The sequence below is a fragment of the Lynx canadensis genome, chromosome E3 (genome assembly GCF_007474595.2).
Source record: "Lynx canadensis isolate LIC74 chromosome E3, mLynCan4.pri.v2, whole genome shotgun sequence".
NCBI lineage: Eukaryota > Metazoa > Chordata > Mammalia > Carnivora > Felidae > Lynx > Lynx canadensis.
Window position 1 is genome coordinate 37,381,022 of NC_044318.1, and position 24,341 is coordinate 37,405,362.

General features: G+C 52.7%; 2 protein-coding genes across 3 annotated transcripts in view; both read left to right on the plus strand.

The window, feature by feature from the left end:
- Positions 1-24,341, plus strand: part of RADIL (Rap associating with DIL domain) — an 88,126-nt gene that overhangs the window by 15,905 nt on the left and 47,880 nt on the right. Inside the window, exons 1-2 of one of the 2 annotated variants that reach the window (XM_030300797.1) lie at positions 5,051-5,102; positions 9,005-9,603. In XM_030300797.1, coding sequence (XP_030156657.1) covers positions 9,069-9,603 — 535 coding nt within the window. In that variant the 5' untranslated portion in view covers positions 5,051-5,102; positions 9,005-9,068. Of the gene's footprint in view, positions 1-5,050; positions 5,103-9,004; positions 9,604-24,341 lie in introns of those variants that run through there. The other variant, XM_032591581.1, reaches the window with a different exon arrangement.
- Positions 21,252-23,177, plus strand: PAPOLB (poly(A) polymerase beta). Its single transcript, XM_030300801.1, has one exon. The coding sequence runs from the start codon at positions 21,252-21,254 to the stop codon at positions 23,175-23,177; it is 1,926 nt and encodes a 641-aa protein (XP_030156661.1).

The window sequence follows — 24,341 nt, forward strand, 5'->3', positions numbered from 1 at the left end:
GGGCTGGACCCCATGAACACTGAGATCATGACCTGAGCTGAAGTCGGATGCTTAACTGACTGAGCCGCCCAAGTGCCCCCAAAGACATCTTTTTTTTTTCTTTTTTTCTTTTTGCTTTCTTTTCCCTCCCCTCCCCTTCCCTTTCTTTTGTTAGAGAGCATGAGTAGGGGAGGTACAGAGGGAGAGAGAGAATCTTAAGCAGGCTGCATACCCAGCACTGAGCTCAAGGTGGGGCTTGATCTCACAACCAGGAGATCATGACCTGAGACGAAATCAAGAGTCACATGCTTAACCAGGTGAGCCACCCAGGTGCCCCAAGCAAAGATATTTTAATCCATATCCACAAGTGACTTCCCTGTTGGTCTGGGTTTCCCTTTACAATGTGGCAGCTGGGTCCCAAGAGAAAGAAAGAGCCAGGCAGGAGACATAATGTTGTTCACGACCTAGCCTTGGAAGTCGTGTAACTTCACTTCTGCCTGCCGTGTTCTACTGTTGGACACTGCTAAGAAGTCCTCACAGGGGGAAAAAAAAAAAAAAAAAAAAAAAAAAAACAAAAAACCTCCCAAGATCAAGGGGAGTGTGTTTTCTCGAGACCACATGTGGTCATGTTTGTGATTTTATGTTGTGATCATATCACAGGGTGATATTTTTGGCTGATGAAATTGATTCTAACTCCTACTTGGGATTGAAAAACAACTTTTCAACATGTTCCCCAGTCCCAAGACTGGGACTAGAATTTCCAGAGGCTTCACTACCTGAATAGTTGATTGATTAACTGCGGGGGTAGATTATTTAAGTCCCACCCAGACTAAAATCTTTAACAGTCAAGTAAATGTTCAAGTGCTGTTAAACAAACACTCAAGAGTAAAGTGACTTGACATCACTTATTTTAATGGCACTGAACCCTTTGAGCTGAACACATCTATGACCTCTGGCTTCATTTCCCATATATATGACTTGAATTCCTGTTTTCCAGTTAAATATCTTACCTGAGCTACATCAGGTAAGCTTACTAGAGCTTACTGAGCTTACTAGAAATCTACATCAGAATAGACGTATCAACTTTAAAAAAATTTTTTTTTTTTTCAACGTTTATTTATTTTTGGGACAGAGAGAGACAGAGCATGAACGGGGGAGGGGCAGAGAGAGAGGGAGACACAGAATTGGAAACAGGCTCCAGGCTCTGAGCCATCAGCCCAGAGCCTGACGCGGGGCTCGAACTCACGGACCGCGAGATCGTGACCTGGCTGAAGTCGGACGCTTAACCGACTGCGCCACCCAGGCGCCCCTAGACGTATCAACTTTAAATTGAATAATTTCAAATACCATGAGTCCTGGTACCCTGTGCTTTCCCAGGGCATACATTGTTGACTGGAAGTTGCTCAGCATATGACGTGCCAAGAAAAATAACAATCGCCGAGTTTTGACTGATGAGTGTACAAGGAATGGCCCAACCCAGAGCACTGCTATTTATGGGTTGTAGCAGTGAGTTCATCAGGAATGGGATCCCCGGATTAAGTGTGGCCAACCCCTTCTAGTGATGCATCCAGAAAGAAGGGCCGGGATCTAAGGTTCTCCATGTGCCTGCTGACACCTGTCCTTGTCTTCTGGTCCCCTCAAGAGCCCTGGCTTTCTGCCTCTAGACCCATCACCCCTGGAAACCTGCACTTTGACCTTAACCAGATGCTTTTTCTTTGGGCTCCTTTGCCCCTTTGGTTGATTGAGTCCCGGGACTCTGGTGCCCTCTGGTGGCCACAGAGGGCAGCTCAACACAACATTTTATTTGTGGATTTCCAAAGGCCTTCAACCCTTTATGGTTTAGACTTGTTTTGCTCACCTGCCCATGGGCCTGGAGCAGGGATACAAAGATGAATAAAACTCAGTTCTTGTCCTTGATAAGCTTCCAGTTGAGGGGATGCAAAGGAGATGGGTGGGAATCTATTCATTCCTTTTGTTTACTCATTTAACCGCTACTGAGCACCTACCTAGTAGGTACTGAGTATAGGCAGTTGGAGTCCCTCCTTTTACAGAACACAGACGCCCGTGGGCGTTAAATACTCCAGAAAATACATTTAGATAGTGATACATGCCTATGAATGAAATAAAACAGGTAATGAGACAGAGAGTGACCACAGGGATGACCGTCAAGAGAATGGTCTGGAGACAGTAATGGGAGCTGAGTTTTAATGAGAGGAAGGTGCCAGCATTCAGACACAAAAGGAGGAGCATTTTAGGAAGAGGAGACAGCAAAGGGAAGAAGGCTTCAGAGGAGGGAATGAGCTTAGAGCGTTTGAAAGCAGGAGTTTGGTATGGCTGGAGCCCTGTGATGGAGGGAGCACTGGGCCGGTCAGCAGGGCCAGCTGGGATAGGGTTTGAGCCCTGCCTGAGTCTCTGCAAAGGGGAGTCATGGGGGAGCATGGGCCGAGGAGTAACATCTCATTTGTCTTTAAGAAACATAGTTTGATATGATGTGAACCCACGGGAGCACAGGGGAGGCATCTAGATCCAACTCCAGCAGTCAGGGAGGCCTTCCTGGATAAAGCGTATTAGTTATCCATTCCTGCATAGCAAACTCAGTGGCTTAAATTAATAAGAAACATTTATCATCGCACAGTTTCTGGGAATTGGGGCATAGCTTTGCTGGGCGGTTCCGGCTCGGGGTCCCTCACGAGGTGCCGTCAGCATCTTGGTGAGGGCTGCATTCATCTGAAGGTTGTTGAGGCTGGAGGGCTCACGTCCAAGATGGCGCACTCCTGTGGATGGCAGGCTGGTGCTGGCTGTTGGTTTCTCACCATGTGGATCTCTCTAGGGCTGCTTGAGTGATCTCTCAACACAACCGGCAGCTTCCCCCAGAGCGAGGGATCCCAGAGAAAGCAAGGAAGCCACGCCTTTTATGGTTTAGCTCCAGAAGTCACGCTGTCATTTTGGCAGATCTCGTTGATTACATAGGTCGGGCGCTATTCAGCACGGGAGGGGACCCCACAGGGGTGTGAACACCAGAGGGTGTGAATTGTTGGGGATCTCCTTGGAGGTCCGCTGCCTAATCTGAGTCCTAAAGGAAGAGTGCCAATTGGCCAGGTGATGACGATTAAGGTTAGGGGCTGAACTGTGTCCCCTTGAAATTCTTAGGTTGAAGCCCTGGTTCCCTCTGCCTCGGAATGCAACTGTATTTGCAGTTAGGGCCTTTAAGAGGTGATTAAGGTAAAACGAGGTCATCGGGATGGGCCCTAATCCAGCGTGACTGGTGTCCGTGTAAGAGAAGATTAGGACACAGAGGGGCACACAGGGAGACATCCATGTGAGGGCGCAAGGAGAAGACAGCCATCTGCAAGACAAAGACAGAGGCCTCAGGAGAAGCCAAACCTGCGGACGCCTTGATCTTGGCCCTCTAGTCTCCAGAACTGTGAGCAAATAAATATTTGCAGTTGAAGCCGCCCAGTTTGTGGTATTTTGTTATGGCGGCCCCAGCAAACTAACAGAGTGGAGGAAAGGTGTTCCAAGGCCTGAGCCAAATAGTTGGCATTGCTAGATCCTGAAGAGCAGGGGGCCGGCAAACTCTTTCTGTACAGAACCAGAGAGTAGTATTCATTCTCAGTTATTCCAGGCCTTAAGGTCTCTGTTGCAAGAAAACAGTTATAGACAGTACATAAACAAATGGGTGTAGCTCTGTTCCAATAAAACTTTATTTATCAAAGCAGCAGCCCAGAGGCCATAGTTTGGCAACCCCTGCTGAAGAGGGGTGCAGGGAGGAGTGGGAGATGAGCCTGGGTCATGGTGAGAACCAGGCTCTCCTTACAGCCCTGATACCTGCCTCTCGAGGGTCAAGGTTGGGCGTGTGTATATGTATATGGGGAGTCCTATAAAGGTTCTTACATGTATGGGGGGAGTCCTGTAAAGGGGATTGTTCGATCACATGGTCTCAGGCTCAGTTCTTGGCTCCACCCGTCCGGCCTCTCTGAACCTTTATTTCGTCATCTGCAAAGTGAGAGCGACAACATCTGGGTCACAAGAGTCGATGTGAGCTCTGGGGCCTCGCTAGAGCCCCTCACGTAGGGTCTGGCACACTGTAGGTAGGTGGTCTTATAAATATCCGTTCCCAGCCTCCACTTTCCTCTGCATATATGCAATCGTTACTATAAGAATTTATACCCCAATAGCAAGATGGCAGCAAAAAGCTTCACTCCCAGGGGTAGAATTATGCATCTACACCCAAGACCACATGAATCCCCCATGTGACAAAGGGACAGTCTTTCACCAAGTGAAAGTCTTTCCCCCAGCCGGAGGGCTGTTGCCAAAGCGAGTTTTAAGGACACGAGCTTCTTTTAAAACACCTTATCCAACGAGGTTGTTGGGCCACAGCCCTGGAGCTGACCTGGCCCCGTTTTGCATCGTTTTAAGCAGAGGCGTCATGTTTTGATTTGTCATTTAAAACTCTGGCTGCGGGGTAGGGGACAGATTGTAGGGGAGATGGAACCTGCCACCCTTGTCTCCTCTCAGTGTCTTAGATGTTCGTATATTGGGGCCGCCCCCCTTTTGGTAAGCGTTTGCTTTACCCTTGTCCCTCCTTTTCTTGGTCCTGTCCATTGGGGGACTACAAAGTGGGTACACAACAGCCCACCGGTCTCCCAGAGCCTTCGATGAGCAAGTGGCCCCTGAGCTTAGTGTGGCCCCGCCTCTCCTGCAGAGGCCCCACCTCTTGAGCTGGAGACAGGGGTGGGCCGCCTAGTCCTGTCTCTCCGCAGCCAGCCCGCCCTCATCTGGAGACCCCGCCCCGATCTTAGAGGCCACGCCCACACCCATTAATTGGCCGGCAGGTGGCGCTGGCGCCCCGCCCAACATCTCACCAGCTCCGCCCCCCCTTGAGGCCCCGCCTTCTCAGGGTCTCGTCCTCGTCCATTGGGTGGCCGGCGGGAGGAGACACCGCCCCGCCCGTCGGGCCCCGCCCCGAAAGGCCTCGCCCCGCCCTAAGGTCCCGCCCCGTCCGTTGGGCGGCCGGCAGGAGGCGCCGCGCCACGCGCGGGCGCGGGGCGAGGGTCGAGGGCGCGGGCCGACGTTGGTGTGGGAGCCGCGCGGGAACGCAGCGGCGGCGGACTGTGTCGGAGGTGAGTGCGGGGTGCGCGAGGAGCGGCGGCCGGGGCGCCGGGGCGCGGAGCCGGCCGGCGGGGAGGCCGCGGGGCGCGTGCTGGGGCAACGGGGCCCTCACGGGGCATCTCTTGGGCAGTTCTGGCCAGGCTTGTCCGGTTGCCATGGAGACCGGCTACGGTCGGGCTCCCGGGCGCCGTCCCGGGGGGGGGGGGTGGGACCCGAAGCGGGGCGAGCGCGGGTTCCAGGGTTCGCCTGAGGCCACTATCCCCTGAGACCCGGGAATCTGGCCCCCCCACTGCAGGGGACCCTGGGCCTCAGCCTCCCTGGTGCTCCCTTAGAGGGGGGTCTGGCATTGCGGGCGTCGCGGGGGAGCAGGGCGCGGGGGTCCGCGCCCTCCCTCCAGGGTCGGGTGACATTCTCCCCCCCCCCCCCCCGCCCCCGCCCACAGCCCGTCCCGGTTTTCCTGTTCACGCAGCAGCGCGTTCCCCACTCGTGTGCCAGCCGAAAGCATTGTCTCCCAGCTATTTCTGTACCACCTCCGGCCCCTCGACAAATACTGCATCTAAGAAAACAGATGCTGAGCTGGAGCTCCTGGGGGCCCCGCGGAAGAAACTGGTTTATTTCCCGTCAGGGAGCCGGTTGTTGGGACCGCGGGGGGAGCTGCAGACGCGCCGGCTCAGCGCACCGGCCCCCGCCCTCAAGTGTTTGGTTAATCTGAATTGCCCGAAAGAATTTTGTCAGTCGGCAGTGATTACAGGTGTCTCCAGTTAGCACGGGGCCACCTCTCGTGCATTCCAGAGAGGAGCCAGTCCTTCATCCCACTGGTGGAAAAAGCCCCCTCTGAGGCGGGTAGCATGTCAGAATCACATCTGATTAAATTCTTTTTGTATTTGAGAGCCTTGCTTCGGCTGGAGCTGTCAAGGTAGGGTTTATGGATGGTGGGGATAAAGCAGAGCCTGAGTCTGCCCTCTTCCTTCCCTGTCCTGGTGGAAATTCTAATGGGTTCCACATTGTGTTGTTGGGCCGGCCGTGCGCCTCCACCCATTTCGTCAGCCCGGCACTGACCTTGCTGGCTTCACTCGCTGGTGTGACTTACGCTTGTTTTCATCAGAAATCGGATTCTTCCTTGAGAACAAGAGAAAAACATTCTCTAAGAGAAGCAATAGCAGGTGTCCTGCACCCTTGGGCCCGCGTTTCCCCAAACATTTGTATGGAAGAGAAAGAGTAGAGCACGGGGCAGAAAAGGGCAAGGCGGGTCACGCCTCCCAAACCCAGGTCGGGTTGCCCCGGGGGGCGCCTGCCCTCCTGCCCTTGCTGGAAACGGGTCCGGCACAGTGTGACAGATAGGCTGTCCTCCGCATTCTGTCTGTGAAGGACGCTGGCAAGGGAACACGTGGCCGCCACCAGTGGCTGCTCACTGAAGATGGCCACCAAGGGAATGCCCGAGAGGAGAAGAAGGCTTCCTTGACAACACAGACCACACAGTCCGGGGTCTGTGTTCGCCGGGGCTCCTTGGGGCTTAAGGAGGGGCTCCTGAAGAGAACAGATCACACCCTCTCTTGCATTTTCTCTCGTCTTGATGTGATTTTGCTGACTTTGCTTTGGAATCCTGCTGAGGAGAAGGGAGGGGAGCTCACTTCTGAAGCCCTGGGAGGGGACCTAGCAGTGTTGTAAGTTTTTCTTTTTTTTTTTTTTTTTTTTAAGTTTATTTATTTTGAGGCAGAGAGCATGAGTGAGCAGGGCAGGGGCAGAGAGAGAGGGAGAGAGAATCCCCAGCAGGCTCTGAGCTGTGAATGCAGAGCCCGATGTGGGGCTCGATCCCACAGCGTGAGAGATCATGACCGGAGCCAAAATCAAGAGTCAGACGCTTAACCGACCGAGCCACCCAGGGGCCACTCTAGTTCTTTCTTTCTTTCTTTATTTTTATTAAAGTAGAGTTGTATACGCTTCAGACCTTGCAGAACCCGGACCCACTGCCAGACGCACAATAGCCGTTGCCTTCTCCGCAGTATCTGGGCGTCTTTCCCGTAGTTTACGGCGTGATATTCAAGTTCACGTTCAGACATCTTGAAAGGCAGAGGCTTCCAAGCCACTTTGGGTTTGGGCCGAGGCCCTGGGGCCTGTGCTTGAAGGAGGAGGCCGGCTAAGCCAAGTGTCCGTGGAGGGTTCAGGTCCTTTGAGAAGGTGCTGGCCCAGAGGCTTCTGAGCCGGGGTGTCCTGAGAGGCAAGCTGTGTACGTAACTCGCGAGCTCCAGTCTTCAGAAAGCTACTGCATAAAAAACAGCTTTGCGGTGGTAAAGCAAAAATGACAGGCTGTACAACACGAGGAGGGTCCCTCACCCGCCCCCCCAAAGGGCAGACGTTAGTGTTCGGAACCTAGTCTTTGGCGCGTGAAGCTGCCAGCAGCAGCTTGAAGAGTTCAGGCTTTTCTGAGGGTTGTATGATGGCGGACAGATCCCGGATCGTTCTAGAGGAGTTGAGCGGAGGGTCTGCTCCCGAGCTTCCTTCACAGCAGCCCTGGAGGGAGGGACACACTTAGCGCATGTGACCGAAGCCGGGGTGCACGACTAGCAAGAGGCCCAAGCACAGTGTCAGTGTCGCAAGCACCTTACGCTTCGAGTTCCCTGGGCGGGGGGGGGGGGGGGGGTGCAGTGTGGGTTCTTTTGTTCGCGAGGCTCCCTGGTGACTCTCTCCTGCCCTAGGCGGACAGCCTCACTTCCTGAAAGCCTTTTCCAGAGCTGCTGGAGCCAGAGGTGGGTCAGGACTGGGGACGCTGACTTCAGCTGAACGAGTGCTGATGTTTGTCACAGTGGAGGTGGGACCCAGGCCCCTGTTTCCAGAGCCTTGGGAGAGTAGACTTTTCTTGGTTAGCCTGTCTGGTTTTGTCTTTGGCGAGGGCAGCAGCATAGAAGTGGGGTGCAGTAGTTAGGTGATGGGTCTGATTTCCCAGTGTCCCCCACTTTCTGCAAAGCCTTAGTGTTTATGAAGCAGAGACCCTTCTTTTTCTCGTGCCTTCCTGCTCCCTACAGTGCTTGCGGGAGAGCCTGGCAAATATCTCTTTAGAATTCTCAGACCCTTCGAGCTCTAGGGGCTTTGGATGGAGGATTTTTAGACACACCGAAGTGTCCCAGAGCTGTTTTCTAATTTCCCCAGCAAGATTGCATCCGTGGGCTGGACAGGGCCTGAATACCAGGCTGGATGAGGTGGGTGGAATGCATACATTCCAGTCATGCCTCCCCTGGTTCTGGAAGAGCCCTTTTGTGTCCACTGTGGTCGTGTGGACGTTGTAGGGCCAGGCAAGGGCCAGTGAGGGACAGCATTTGGGGGGGGGGGGTGTCTGTGTTTTGAAAGTCTGATCACTTACCACTCTGTTAACGTGCCTGCGACTTTGCCTGTTTTCCTACATCCACGTGCTTGCGATGAATTTCCCGTGTTAGACGCTGCGGTGGCGGAGAGGCTGGGCTTGGGAGATCAGGCTTGCTGCCCTCCGTGGGCTGCCTCCCGCGAGACCTGGCCAGCCCTGTGGCGATTCTGCCAGGCAAGCGCTCTCATCCCCACGCCCGCTGCCCCTCTTTCTTGGCTGCCTACCGCGCAGGACGCATGTGCCCAGCACGTCCCAGAAGCCGGAACCCTGCAGCCGAGTGTGTCTTACCTTTTGGTGACCTCATCGTGCTTCCTGGAAACGGCTTTCCTTGAAGGGTGCTTCGGGCCATTCAGACCTGCTTAGTTCCTTGCAGTCCCTGCTGGTTGCAGTCATATTCTGCCTCAGGTGCTTGGCGGGGTGGCGTGGGGGGGAGACTTGGCCGAAGGTAGCATGCCCTCTGGCTCCGTTGCGGCCCCGGGCCCCGGGTGGCCGAGCCTCGCTCCCTCTTGTCGCTCGTGATGGTTGATGCTAACCCGCCTTACGTTTTTCTCTCAGGACACGGCCTTTACCCTGCCATCGGCCAGAGCCGTCGGTCCTTGTCCATGAAGGCTGGCCCACCATGTTTTATGGGACCCACTTCATCATGTCTCCACCCACCAAGAGCAAGCTAAAGCGGCAGAGCCAGCTGCTGTCCAGCGTGCTGTCCCGGACGCTGAGCTACAAGTACCGCGACCTGGACACCACCTTTTCCAGCCTGGGCGCCAGCGACGACCCCGCGGAGCTCTCCACCCAGCTCTCGGCCCCCGGGGTCCTGAAGGTGTTCGGGGACAGCGTCTGCTCGGGCACCCACTACAAGAGCGTCCTGGCCACGGGCACGTCCAGCGCCCAGGAGCTGGTGAAGGAGGCCCTGGAGCGCTATGCCCTGAGCCCCGAGTGCGCCAGCCAGTACGTGCTGTGCGACGTGGTGGGCCAGGCCGGCGACTCTGGGCAGCAGTGGCGGGCCGAAGGCTTTCGGGTGTTTGGGGACAACGAGAAGCCCCTCCTGATCCAGGAATTATGGAAACCCCGCGAGGGCTTGTCCCGGAGGTTTGAGCTGAGAAAGAGGTCAGACGTGGAAGAGCTGGCAGCCAAGGACGTGGACACCATGACGGCAGGTGAGAAGGAGAGAAGGTTCAGGAAGAGCAGGGGCTGGTCAGGGGAGAATGAAAAGGCAGAGGCTCGGGGATCCGTTTGGGGGAAAACTCGTCTGTCACGGCGTCTGAGGACTTTTTTTTTTTTTTTAATGTTTATTTTATTTTTGAGAGAGAGACAGAGTGCGAGCAGGGGAGGGGCAGAGAGAGAGGGAGACACGGACTCTGAACCAGGCCCCAGGCTCTGAGCTGTCAGCACAGAGCCTGACGCGAGGCTCGAACTCACGAACCGTGAGATCATGACCTGAGCGGAAGTCGGACGCCCACCGACTGAGCCACCCAGGCGCCCCTTGAGGACTTCTTAATCAAAGTTGCTGTGGAGACTGCAGTTGGTCTATACTGCGGGACACGTGCGCGTGCTGTGGTGGCTCCTGATGGAGTCTTGCAGTGTCGTAGGGCAGGTCCCTCCTTTGTTCCAGCTCCCCGGTCATGTCCTTTGGTGCAGACAGCCGTGCACAGCCGCGCAGGTGGCCGAGGGGTTATGGGAAGTCCCACGGTGCCCGAGGTGTGGGGTGAGTCTTTGGAACAGTCCAGTGAAGGGACAAGGAGGTGTGAAGGGTCTCCAGAGGTGACGGGGTGCCTGGGGCACTTGGAGGCCTGTGGGCCAGGGCTCTGTGTCTGTCTGTTTGGCTGGTTCGGCTGGTGGAGAGGAACTGATTATCTTAATAGGTAAACGCCATAAAAAATCATTTTCTTCCAAAGCCAAAAGACTCTTCGGTGTATCTCAGATCATAGTTGGCTTTTTCTTAATTTCTTGCAGAAAATGGTGGCTTTATGCAGAAAAGGGACTTGTCTTCTGTGGTCCTCAGCGGAAGGATGTTTAACGGCCTTAGGGGACTTGTCATTTGATTTCACAATATCCCAGGATCGAAAGAGGCCTTGAGCACTCCTGACCTGTTGTGTGTGCCCCCGAGGGGTTGCAAATGCTCCTTTTCTCTAGTTCTGCTTCTGGCGTGGGGCCCGCTTTGTACCTTCAGTGTGGAGATGAGCACTGGAACTCCAGGGACCGGGGTCACTCAGGCCTGATGGGGACCTCCGTGTCCCACAGTCCAGGGGTGTGCCGCGGTTGGCATTCAGCAGCAGCGGTCCTCTGTTACCTCGGGCAGATCACTTCACCCGTGTGGCCTCAGTTTCCTGATCTGGATAATGGGGGCATGACTTCCCAGTCACGGGCGTTAGCGATGTACGCAAAGCGCTTAGCATGGTGCTTGGCAGACGCTCAGGGAGTTAGAGTTGTGTATTATTGTTAACGTTTCCTGTACGTGGTAAGCAGTTTGTCCTGTGTGCTTATAGGCAGAAGTTGGGGGTCCTACTGATAGGGGGGACATCTGATCGCTGATGCCATTTGGAATTGCTGGCACGTGGCGGCAGTAAAAAGCTCGCCAACGGGAGTTGACATTTTTGCAGTCAACTCTCCCTGGCCCAGCACCCTAACGTCCCCACCCTGTGGGCCCAGGGTCTGGCGTTCCATCCGGCCCTGCCTTGCCTCGATCCAGCGCACTCTGGTCCCGTCATTCAGAAGATGCCCCAGGAGGCCAGGCAGACCTGCTGAGAGGCCGCTGGTGTTCAGCTCGTGGTCATTGTCCTGCTCGGTGTTTGTTCTGCGGGGCGGAGGGCAAAAGCGCGTGGGTCTCTGGGCCCCGGGTGTCGGCTAGGACGTTGGAAAGCTTGCTCTGTATTGCACAGGTGAGGGGACCAGGGGCCAGAGGCCATCTGTAGGAAGGGGGTCTTTATTTCCTGTTCACCAACCCCTTACGGACGGTGTTCCTTTTACATCAGTCGAGGCAAGAGAAGGCCGCATTGCCCACGGCCTATTCAACTTGGCATTGGTTTTGCAAAACCTTTCAAATAAAGAGTCCATTGAATGGGACCAGTCTCACGGACACACTTGGCCGGGCCGGAGGCGGGTTGTGTTACCTGCCTGAAGCAGGCCTCCTGGACCCCAGGGAATCACCCTTTGCTGCTGGCTTTCCCTTGGGGCGTGGTCCGGGACTGCGGGGCCTCCTGACCGTGCTGTCCCCCTGCCAGCGACGGTAGAGATGGTGCGGTGAGGCCTGCGGAGGCTGAGCTGTCCGAGCGGACCCCGAGGAGCTGAAGGGGGTGTTTGGTGTTGACTTGGTGTTCCTGTGCCAAGTCTGATAACGAGAAAGAATCTCCAGCTTGTTGGTCTGCCCTGCTCGGGAGATGCCCCCAGCGCCTGGCCGTCCTCTGGGTGCCCGGCTGGCCTGTGTGCCGCGCTGAGGCTGTGTGGTGGCATTTGCAGTGGTGAAATCAACGCCCACAGAGGTGGAGCGTTTTAGGGCCTGGGACGGTGGTGATTCCACCGCAGAGCAGTGTTCCAGGGCTTCTCTGTGCGTCTTTTCCCCCAAAGAGCAGGGGAGGTTGACCCTACAATTCTAGCGAGCCATCTGGAAAGAGTGGTGGTAAAGGGAAGGGACTGCCTGTGTGTGTGCGCAGTTGTGCCGGCGTGTGCGTGTCTGTGTGCAGGTGTGTGTGCATGTGCGTGCGCGGGAGTTAACGCTGGCCTTCTCTGGCTTCAGGTGACCGAGCACCGTCGCAGTGAAGGACTCCTCCGGTCGCTAGTGAGCCGGGGCTCCCTAGTCCTGGTTCAGAGTAAGCCGGAGCCGACGCCCCCTCCCGGCTGCTCTTTGGAGCTGAGGAGCAGCTGGGAGCGGGTGCCGGGTGCCGGGGACCCACCACGGGCCCCTCTCCTGCAGGCTCGCTGGGGTCCGCTCACAACCCCGGGGCGAAGGAGGGTGTGCCAGAGGCTTCCCCGTGGCGCCGGAACGAGGATCCACGGGCTCTCCTTCCCCGTTCGGACCCTTGTCACGCACCCATAGTCACGCACTCGGACACTTTGGGTTTCGTTTTCCATAAATATTGTGTTTTTGCAGCTGCCGGCTCCCCTGATTTCCAGAGTCTCAAAATACTGTGTGTCTGCTCTGGGAGGGGGCGGCTGGCGTGGGGGGCGCCGCGAGGCCCCTCCTGTGTGCGTTTTCCCGGAAGGCTGGTGTCCAGGGCCGGGAGCACTGACAGGCCTCTGCGTCTCGTCACCGACAGAGACAACAATCACTTCTGTGCACTTCGGGGTGGGGTGACAACCGGGCCATGTGGTCTTCGTCAGTGGCGTGGGGAGGGCGAGAGAGAAGGTGCGTTTGCGTCCCCAGGACGGAAGTGTGTGTTCAGCTTCGATTTCTCAACCTTGGCCTCACGGACAAGTTAGGTCAGTAGTTTGCTGTGCGGGCCAACCTGTGCGCATTGGCGGGGATTCGGCGACGTTCCAGGCCTCTGCCCGCTGGATGCTAGCAGCACCCCTGCCGACTGTGACAACCGAACGTGTCTCTGGGCATTGCCAGGTGGCCCGGGGGGCAAACTTGCCGGGACACGGAGCCACTGAACCGGACGGAGCGGCTGCACCGAGCGCCTCACCGTCGGGGCCAGCGGCCACGTGCCTTCGTGACCCTCAGGCCGCACTCTCCCTCCCGGGGCTCCCTGAGGACTCGGCGCCCTGAAAGCCCAGTGTCTTGAGGGTGACATATGGAGCTTCTTTTTCTGCCTGTGGATGCCTTTTCTGTGTGGCCTGCGTGGCCCTCAGAGGCTTGGCATTGTTCTGTCCCCTGCAGGCGGTGTCTCCTTCTCTTCTTTGGGTGTCCTCTTAGAAGAAGGCCAGCTTAGAGCATTTCTGAAGCCGCTGTGACTCGAGGTGTGCAGGCCACGCCATTCCAGGCATCTCTGCCTCTGTCACTGGGCTTGTGACTAACCGTCTACATGGTATGGGGGCATACAGTAGGTGCTCATTAAAAGCCCACTGAAGTACTAACGCACGGAAGGAGAGCCAGCTCCCAAGTTTCACTTTCCACGTGCATCCAAGACTCCAGAGTTTGGCTCCATTTTCTTTTCTTTTTAAAATTTTTTTAGTGTGTATTTTTGAGAGAGAGTGAGCGAGCCAGTGCGAGCAGGGGAGGGGCAGAGAGAGAGAGGGAGATGCAGAATCCGAAGCGGGCCCCAGGCTCCGAGCTGTCAGCACAGAGCCTGACATGGGGCTCGAACCCATGAACCGTGAGATCGTGACTTGAGCCGAAGTCGGACGCCCAACCGACTGAGCCACCCGGGCGCCCCATCCGTTTTCTATGCTAGGGGTTGGAGACGGGGCGGCGAGAGGGTGGTGTTCCGACGGCGTGGCAGTCCACTAGTGCCAGCTGCGGCTTCGAGCGACTGGGAGTGTGTCCCTCGGGTATCTGAGTGTGCAGCCCGCCAACACTCCTTTCTCCTTTAGGCCCAGCTGGAGTGGCCGGGGGTGGTGGAGAGGTTGTCTCTGAGCACGTGACTCTGAGTATGTGGTTCCTCCCACCTTCTCCTCCATGGATGGGTAGGCAGGGCCTCGGCCCCGGTGACAGACAGGGATGTTGAGGCTTCAGGGGGGCCCTCTGCTGTCTCCACCCACCGATTGTGCACTGTGAATTCTGTCCTCACACGTCCCCCGACCTCTCTGTGCTTTTGACGTTTTTTCTTTCGCCGTGGATCTGATCTTTAATAACTTCTCTCACGATGAAGGAGGTGATCTGGATTTTCTTCTCCTTTTATTTTAGGAGGAATCGCCTTGTGGGTCTTGAGTGAGACTCTTTGAGCGTATTTGCGGTGATGGACTCATTGTGGGCAGCATTTATCTTATGTGGTTTGGTAGAAAGCAAGACAACCCCTAACTTTCCTCATCGATCTAAAAGTAGAAAAGTAATTGAGCTTAAAAGACATTTTTGAGGATTTTTAATTCAGAGAGAACATAAAATTGAATGGTTAGTTGCTCACAGCCCGTCTTATCCTTTAATTCACTGCATAGATTTTTTTTTTTTTAAGTTAAGTCTTCAGCATCACAGAGACGCGCAGCGGCAGCGGCAGAGGCTGCTTCGAGGCCCTGTTCCGGGAAGCTGGGTGGCGCCCGCCCGGGGCCTGGCTAGCGGCACCACCCCCTTCCCCGGGACTTGCCACCTCGTCCTACGAGGAGCCTCCCAAGTCAGATGCTCCGTGCTTCCCACAGCAAACACAGGGGGAGGGCAGAGCTGGCATAAAACATTGGGAAGATGTGACATGTAAGAGGAACTGGTTTGGGGAGGGCCGGTGTGGACGGTGTGGGGGGGGGACAGGGAAGGGATTTAGCCAATGAGGGAAGTGCGTGCCTGTGGGGGGGGTGCAGGCCCTCCTGGGGTGTTGGGCCGGAAGGGATTAGGTGTCAGGTTGAGGGGATGAGAGAGAATACCAGACACCTGTCAGCCCCTCGGAGCCACAGGCCTCCACCTTTCTTCACATTTGGCCCCCAGTCGGGATGCTCCCAAGGTGAGAGCGGATGTTTATTGGCTGGCACGAATAACTAGCGATTCCGTGAACTGAACAGCACTGAACTCAGGTTTCCTAAAACCTCTTCATAGTTGTGGTGAAACTGATTTTAAAAGTCTAGAAGTAGATAGATTTAAAACCACTCATTTAGCCAGCATTTGCTGTCTAACTAGTACAACAAATCCACCTGGTTCCCGAGGCCCTTCTGTGTTGTACCAAACCGCAGTAAAATGAATCGGCCTCTTGAAAGTGGTCTTGAAGGAGGCAGATATAAAAGCAAAATTTTGCATTTGGTTACACAGCAAGAGAGACCTCACTTGGGTTAACCGTGTGAAGCATTTCCAAGAAGTATTAACGTATTAACAACTATGTTTTATCACCACTTAAACCGTGTTCATATCTGTTGGTTCCCAAAAGTGACTTATAATTTTGGGGAAAGATTTTTGGGGGGATACATTTAAATCACATAGAATAGTTTATCTCATGGATTTATTTATTTGTTTATTTGTTTAGGGAGAGAGTAAGTGCAATTGCAGGAGGGGCAGAGGGAGAGGGAGAGAGAGACTCTTAAGCAGCCTCCACACCCAGCATGGAGCCCGACAGGGTGGAGGGGGGGCCTGAACTCACGAACCGTGAGATCGTGACCTGAGCCGAAATCAAGTGTTAGACGCTTAACCCACTGAGCCACCCAGGCGCCCCCCTCTCAGGGTTTTAGATGATATACTCACGTAAACAGAGAATGCTAGCTGACTATCTTTTCTTCCTTCTGAAGGTTGATGTGGCAGAAATGTTTGCTGAGGTCTGGGACACACGTTCAGATGTGTCCAGAGTGACAGCAGTAAATGAGGCCCAAGTCCACCTTCTTTGCTGTGCTGTCCTTGCACAGACTGAGTCCATCTTTGTGAAAGAGTACCGGTTCTCGAATGCCCAAGATAGGTCTGAACAGGATGAGCAGGGGTAGGGGGTATTGATCTCCTAAGCTCTGAGATAGGTGATAAAGTCGTGGTAGCTGAAGGCATGTGGTCTGTGGACAGGAACATCCAGGCCGACGGAAGGGACAGAATAGAGAAGGCAGAGGCAGACCTAGGTTGACTGACCCAGTGGGAATTTGGCACAGTGTAGATCGTGTCACAGATTGTGGGGAAAGGGTTTTATAAATGGTGTTGGGATGACTGGCTTCAGCCAAAAGAAGAAAGATTTCATAGAGAAGGCTTAAAAGGCACAAACCATAAGGGGAAGAGGTAGATGGATTTGACTGTATCAGAGCTTAAACTTTCTCTTCGACTGAGGACCGTGTATAATAAGATTAAGGTCTACCTGTGGTGCTGTAAATTTCACTCAGACCTGGTTTTGCATCGCCTACATAAACCACCGTATCCATTCCCCTAATCACGGGCACTCAGGTCGCATCCAGCTTCTTCCCACTACAAACACGGGCGCTCCCACCCTGTTGAGGGTCTGGGCAGAGTCCTCGGAGGGCCTTCTCCCAGGAATGGAATTTCTGGATTACAGATGTATCCACTTTGTTTCCTACCAAGCGCTGACGGACAGCAGCTTCTCCAGAAAGGCTGCCATGACGATGGAGTGCTTTCTTGTGTGGTCCTTCCGCATCCTTAGGCACGGAGTATGAGCCCCCGGCCCACAAAAATCTCCCTTGGAATCGCTCTTAAGTCAAAAGGTGCTGTAATGTTAATGTAGTAAGGGTCCTAGAGTCACACAGCTGTAGAAAGTCCCTGTGGCCAACTGGTCTGAGTAACTGTGAACTGAGTGGCACGATGATTTCCCAATGTGTACATTTGAAACCGGCCTCTACCTAATCAAAATTCAAGAACTGCGTCTTCTGGATATTGATTAGCCAGTGACTCGAAGGAGAAAGAATTTTATTTTTTGTGCTCATTCACTAATTTGTCAGCACATATTTGTTGGGCGCTACTCTGTTAGGTGCTGGATATATAGCAGTTGACAAAACAAAGAGGTTGTGTTCTCATGGAGCTTAAGAGTCTAGTGGGAAGTAAAGACCAAGAAATAATCACACGAAAACCATACTTACACATTGTGATATGTGCTACGGAAGAAAAGCACATGAGCTAATTTCGCATGAAGGTTAGGGAAATTCTCACTGAGGAGGTAAAATGTAAGCCAGTCTTAAAGATGACGACACATTAACCAGGTGAACGGCAGCAGATACTTGGTGGGGCGGGAAGAGCTCTCTGGGCAGAGGGAACAGCTGTGTACAGACTCCGGGAGGAGAGAGAATGAAGCAAATTCAAGGCACTGAAAGGAGGCCCGTGTGGCGGGAGCGTGGGGGGGAGCTGTGGGCAGTGGGGCTGGGGAGATGGTCAGGGGAAAGACAGACAAGCTTGGGTCGTTAGGTATTTTAGATTTAGACTAAGTATAATGGGAGGCCCCGAAGGGGTTAAAATACCACTCTGGCTCCCAGGCAGAAAATACTTGAGGGGCGCCTGGGTGGCTCAGTCAGTGGGGCAACTGACTTCGGCTCGGGTCACGATCTCACGGTTCGGGAGTTTGAGCCCCGCGTCGGGCTCTGTGCGGACAGCTCGGATTCCGTGTCTCCCTCTCTCTCTGCCCCTACCCCGCTGGCACTCTGTCTGTCTCTCTCTCAAAACGAAATAAATACTAAAAAAATATTTAAAAAAAGAAAATACCTGAAAAGGTCAGTAATAGGAGATGATTAGATTATTGTAGGAACCTAGATGAGAGTTGGTGGTAGCCTCCAGTAGAGTTCAGAGGGAACACGTAGAGAGAAGTGTATGAATTGCAGATTTTTCTGGAGGCAGAATCACTAATATTTGTAAAGAACTAGATGTTGAGTGTGAGAAAGAGGGAGATGTTGAGAATGACTGCCAGGTTTCTGGTATGCCCAGTTGGGTGGATGGAGATGCCATGCCCTAAACGGTGACTACTGAGAGAGAAACAAATTATGGAGGGAGGACTAAGAGGTCTCTTTGGACTATGTTAAGTTTGACACATTCAACAGAGGTGGTAGACAGGAAGTCAGATAATATGCATCTGCAGCTTAGAAGACAGTCTGTTACAAAAGCTTGAATTAAGCCGTAAATAGGTGATATTTAAAGCTGTGAAAACTGAGATCATCTAGACAGCGAATGTATATGCGATAAGGAGAAACGAGGGCTTGATATGGAAACTGGAGTGACACCAACTCTAGAGGCTAAGTCATGGAGGGGCACTCAGCAAATTAGGCTGAGGAGAGGCCAGAGATGCACAAGGCGGGACAAAGCGTGTGGTGCCATGGAGGCCAACAAGAGGCCACCATAGACCTAAAGAATGTAGAGCATTGGATTAAACGACATGGCAGTCACCAAAGACCTTACTGAGAGCTGTGCTGCTGGAATGTGGAGCATGCAAGCCGTATGGAAGTGGGCTGAAAACCAGGTACTTCTATTCTTGTAATACGTGGGATTACTTACCCTAGAAAATCTTTCTGTATAGAGTACCTGGAAGGGTTGGTTGAAACATAAAAAAAATTCTCCTTTAAGATGCCAAGCCAAGTGCCTAAGAAAATAAGGTAGGTCAGCAGGGTTGAAAGAACCCCCAAAGAGGTACTTTGAAACCTCAGAAACTTAACTGATTCTAAAGCTCTCATGGCTCTGGAGGCATTTGCCAGTCCTTGTAGCCAAGAACCTTTATTTTAGCAGCTGCCCAGGAAAGAGGCAGAGCTTCAGGACCTACAGAGGTAGAGAAATGGAACTGAAACCCCCAGATATGGTTGCAACTCTCAAAGGGTGACGCACTGAATGAAAAGATGGGGTAGGAAGAACCTGCTACCTGGTGAAAGGAGATGACAAAGTGTTATCTTCCTTCCTCCCTCCTTCCTTCCTTTCCTCCTTCCTTTCTTCCTTACCTCCCTCCTTCCTCCCTTCCCTCCCTTCCTCTCCTCCTTCCTTACTTCCCTCCCTCCTTCCTTCCTTCCTCCCTCCTTCCTTCTTCCTTCCTCCCTTCCTTCCCTCCCTGCCTCCTTCTTCCCTTCCTCCCTTCCTTCCCTCCCTCCTTCCTCCCTCCCCTCCTTCCTTCCTTCCCTCCCCCCTTCCTTCCCTCCTTCCCTCCTTCCCTTCCTCCCTCCCCTCCCTCCTTCCTTCCTTCTTTTCCTTCCTTCCTTCCTTCCTTCCTTCCTTCCTTCCTTCCTTCCTCCCTCCCTCCCTCCCTCCCCTCCTTCCTTCCTTCCCTGTCTCCTTCTTCCCTTCCTTCCCTCCCTCCTTCCTTCCTCCCTCCTTCCTTCCCTCCTTTCTTCCACCCCTCCCTCCCTCCTTCCTCCCCTCCTTCCTTCCTTCCCTTCCTTCCTCCCCTCCTTCCTTCCCTCCTTCCTCCTTCCCTCCCTCCTTCATTCCTTATTTATTTATTTATTTATTTATTTATTTATTTATTTAATATTTTAGAGGGAGACAGAGAGCACACAATGGGGGAGAGGGGCAGAGGGAGAAAGAGAGAAAGAGAATCTTAAGCAGGATCCATTCTCAGTATGGAGCCCAACACGTGGCTCAAGCCCACGACCCTCGATCACGACCTGAGCTGAAATCAAGATTCGGACGTTCAACCGAATGGGCCGCCCAGGCGCCCCTAGAGTTCTCTTTCTTGACCTGGGGTCCGGGCGGGGAAAACTCCCCTAGAATGGAAAAATACTTTTCCTCTCACATGTGTTTGGGGTTCAAAATCGCACTACTCTGGTAATCTGGTTAGTCCTTGGAAGAGGAATTACATTACACTGTACAATTTGATAGTGTACGAAGACATCTGATAGAAACAAAGCAAATCCTCTTTGGGAGGACATCCACACAGGCATCCCAAGCCTCACCAGAGATGAGCTCACAGTCCCAAAATTACACGACACGTGAAATGATGATGTTGGTCTGAGTTGGTAGAAAACAAGCTAGAATCAGATTATCAGGAATATTAAGAGTAGGAACCGTTAGTTATAGAATATTAAGTAAGGTTAGTGTTCAATGAATAAAAGGTAGAAAGAAAACAGGAAAGAACAGAATGTCTTCCAAAGAGGCTGGAAAGATTTGGAAAAGAACAAGATAATGCTTCTGGTGATTAAAGATGTTAAGTATTGAGGGGGACCTGGGTGGCTCAGTTGGTCAAGCACTGGCCTCTTGGTTTCGGCTCAGGTCATGATCTCTCGATTCATGGGTTTGAGCACCACATGGGGCTCCATGCCATCAGCCCAGAGCCTGCTTGGGATTCTGTCTCTCTCCCTCCGCCCCTCTCCCACTCGTGTGTGCACACTCCCTCCCCCCCCAAATAAATAAACTTTAAGAAAGTATTGAAATGGATACTTCAGTGACAGCTTAAACAGCAGACTAACTGCAATTGAATCAGAGAACTGAGAGGTAGACCCGGCATCGCCCGGGAAGAAAGGGGAGGCGGGAGACATGGAGAGCCCAATGAGAGAGTCCATCACGTGTCCGCATGAAGCGCATCGGTGGTGGGGAGGGCATATTCCAAGGACATGCCTGAGAATCTTCCTGGGGTCATGAGACGAAAACCGCGCATCTTACGGTTCAGAAATCACCGTGTACGATAAGATAAGGGAAAAGTTTATCCCTCGACACCCGGTGGCAGTATCGCAGGACGTGGAGGGCAGGGAAGATTTGTATCGCTGCCAGAAAGGTGAGCGGGTCGGCCGGACTGCAGACTTCTCAACAGAAGCCGTGGAAAGCAGAGGCGGCGCGGAGGACCTTCAAGGCTGGAAAGAACAGAACCGTCGACCCCGAGGTGCCGACACCGCTAAGCCCCCAGGCAGGCACCTGGCCACGGAGGACGCAGAGGGACGCTTGGCAGCAGCAGACCCTGACTGCGAGGCGTTTCCGAAGGACGTGCGTTAGGGCGGAGGCCCCCCGGAAGCTGCTCCTGGAGAGGAAGTAGATCTGAGGTGCGAGGCACTGGAGATCCGGGCGGTAGGTGGTAGGTGTGCGTAAACGGTACTGACGAGGCGCACCCTTGCCCGCCTGCGCTGCCCCCCCCCGCCGCGAAACTACAACTCCCGTGGGGCTCTGCGCGCGGCGCAGGCGCCGTGGCGTGCGTGGCCTGCGCGGCCGTTCTAGAACGCCGCGCCGAGGGCCCCGGCGCCATGTTGGGGCTGAGGGGAAGGCAGAAAAGCGCTTGAAGCGGCGGGAGCGGAGAGGGAGCGGGAGCGGGTTGGACCCGGGCCGGCAGGAGCCCCGCCCCTCCCGCCAGCGGATCATGACCCGGGCGGAGGTCGCGGTGGCGGGGGAAGTGGCGTGGCGGGGCCGGCGCTAGAGATGATGCCGTTTCCGGTGACGACCCCTGGATCACAACAGACCCCGCCGCCGCCCAAGCGCTGTGGCATCTCCTCCCCCATCAGTTTAGCAGCCCCCAAGGAGACTGACTGCGTACTTACCCAGAAGCTAATCGAAACCCTGAAGCCCTTCGGGGTTTTTGAAGAGGAAGAGGAACTGCAGCGCAGGATTTTAATTTTGGAAAAATTAAATAATCTGGTGAAGGAATGGATACGGGAGATCAGTGAAAGCAAGAGCCTTCCACAAGCTGTAATTGAAAATGTTGGCGGGAAAATCTTTACGTTCGGCTCTTACCGGTTAGGAGTACACACGAAAGGTGCCGATATCGATGCGTTGTGCGTTGCTCCAAGACATGTTGACCGAAGCGACTTTTTCACCTCGTTCTATGATAAATTGAAACTACACGAAGAAGTGAAAGATTTAAGGGCTGTTGAGGAGGCGTTTGTGCCAGTTATTAAACTGTGTTTTGATGGGATAGAGATTGATATTTTGTTTGCAAGGTTGGCGCTGCAGACCATTCCAGAAGATTTGGACCTAAGAGATGACAGTCTGCTTAAAAATTTAGATATTAGATGCATAAGAAGCCTTAACGGTTGCCGGGTGACAGATGAAATTTTACATCTGGTACCCGACATTGACAACTTCAGGTTAACTCTGCGAGCTATCAAACTGTGGGCCAAATGCCACAATATCTATTCCAATATATTAGGTTTCCTAGGAGGTGTTTCCTGGGCCATGCTAGTGGCAAGAACTTGCCAGCTCTATCCAAATGCAATAGCATCGACTCTTGTACGTAAGTTTTTCTTGGTGTTTTCTGAATGGGAGTGGCCAAATCCAGTGCTACTGAAAGAGCCTGAAGAACAGAACCTTAATTTGCCTGTATGGGACCCAAGAGTAAATCCCAGTGATAGGTACCATCTTATGCCCATAATCACACCAGCGTACCCACAGCAGAACTCCACATACAATGTGTCTGTTTCAACAAGGATGGTCATGATTGAGGAGTTTAAACAAGGGCTGGCCATTACACACGAAATTTTGCTGAGTAAGGCAGAGTGGTCCAAGCTTTTTGAAGCTCCAAGCTTCTTTCAAAAGTACAAGCATTATATTGTACTTCTAGCAAGTGCACCAACAGAAAAACAACATCTAGAATGGGTGGGCTTGGTGGAATCAAAAATCCGAATCCTGGTTGGGAGCTTGGAGAAGAATGAATTTATTACTCTGGCGCATGTGAATCCTCAGTCATTTCCAGCTCCTAAAGAAAATCCGGACAGGGAAGAATTTCGCACGATGTGGGTGATTGGGTTAGTGTTAAAAAAGCCGGAAAACTCTGACGTTCTCAGTATTGATCTCACCTATGATATCCAGTCTTTCACGGATACAGTTTATAGGCAAGCAATAAATACTAAGATGTTTGAGGTAGATATGAAAATTGCTGCAATGCATTTAAGAAGAAAGGAACTTCATCAACTACTACCTAATCAAGTGCTTCAGAAAAAGAAAACACATTCAGCGGAAGGTGTCACTTTGACAGCTTTGAATGACAACAGCCTTGACTTCTCTGTAGACAGTGAAGACGGCATGTCTGTGCCTTCACCTACTAGCATTATGAAGACCGGCCCGACGACTGGCAGCTGTCAGGGCAGAAACAGTCCTGCTCCTGCTATAATGGTGGCACCTGTGACCAATGTGCAAGTTACTGAAGTTTCCTTGCAACAAGCGAATCCCAGTGCAAGCTTGGGTGCGTCGGGGGAAAGCATTCCTCAGACTGCCTCGCAACCAGCCCTTTGTCCGCCACCAAAGCCCACAGTTGCCAGAGTTGTTTCTTCTACACGTCTGGTAAATCATCCGCCCAGGCCTTCAGGGAGCACTGCAACAAACATAGCTAATCCTATAGTGGGAGTCTAGCAGACGTTCTCACCTCAGAAAGGACCAAAGAAACTAAAAGAAGAGGAACAATCTCCTAAAGAGACAGTATAACTCCACTAGAAACCATTCAGATAGTGGCTGGCCATCTGGAAAACATCCAGTACAGAACTTTTCAGTATCTCTGCTCTTCCTGCAAATCCTGCTCCTGTTACCAAGAATTCAGTAAGACAGACTGAACTGACAAAAACAACCTCCAGGGTCCGTAAACAGTATCTGCCAACTCAACCTGTTGTCTTCAAAGGCCACAGGAAGAGAATGAAGGGTACCAAACGAGATTTGACTCAAAATACATTTAGCCTTATTTGGTAACTTCCTTTACTTGGCTAATCTTGATCAGAAGTCCAGGTTAGTAGGTGAAGCTAGAACTGTTATTAATGTGTCAGCAGCAGTTGTAGCAACTACTTGAAAGGACTAGTGCCCATAAAGAGAAAAAAAAAAAAAAAAAAACCCCTTCAGCTGGCAACCCCATGCCTGACATCTGGACTGGATTTATGTTTGATGCGTTGTTGGGGAAAATTGGCAATACAAATTGGTATCAGAATTCCTTATACTGATGATGCACTGTATGTATATTTCTATTAGAAAGTAGAACTAATTTTAAGTTTTCCAGCTTGATGAATTCTGGTTTTTTCCTGAAGAGTTTTCTTCATTATTAATCGTCAGATGGGATGCCGTTGTGCGTGTGTACTAAACTTCAGAAAAAGTGTAAAAGTACATCTAATTCGGTCTCTGTGAGATAGCCATAACCCTTTAAAAGTGAAATGTCAACGCATAGGGTATATATTTGACATTGAAGCAGTAGATAGTCTTTGGTTTTGCTGGGACACAATCAAGAAATGATATATTGGTTTTATCTGTACAATTGTTTTAGAGCGCATACAATCAGCAAACAGCAAATACAGTCTCAGAGCTAACAAAACTCCCTAGTCTCTTGCCCTTAATCATTTTTCCTCAAACAGAAAAGTTTTTTGCCTCTCCCCTCACCCCAACTCCGTTCTCTTTGCTTGTATGCACAAAGTATGCTTGTATGTAGACTCATGAAAATACCTGGAATGCTAGTATATTCTTAACTGTGATATGAAGCCAACAGTCCTGTGGCCTCGTGGCACAAAACACTGGATTTTGGCTCCATGGCTAATATTT

Coding starts and splice junctions, on each gene's coding strand:
- PAPOLB (XM_030300801.1), top strand. CDS start 21,252: ATGATGCCGTTTCCGGTGACGACCCCTGGATCACAACAGACCCCGCCG.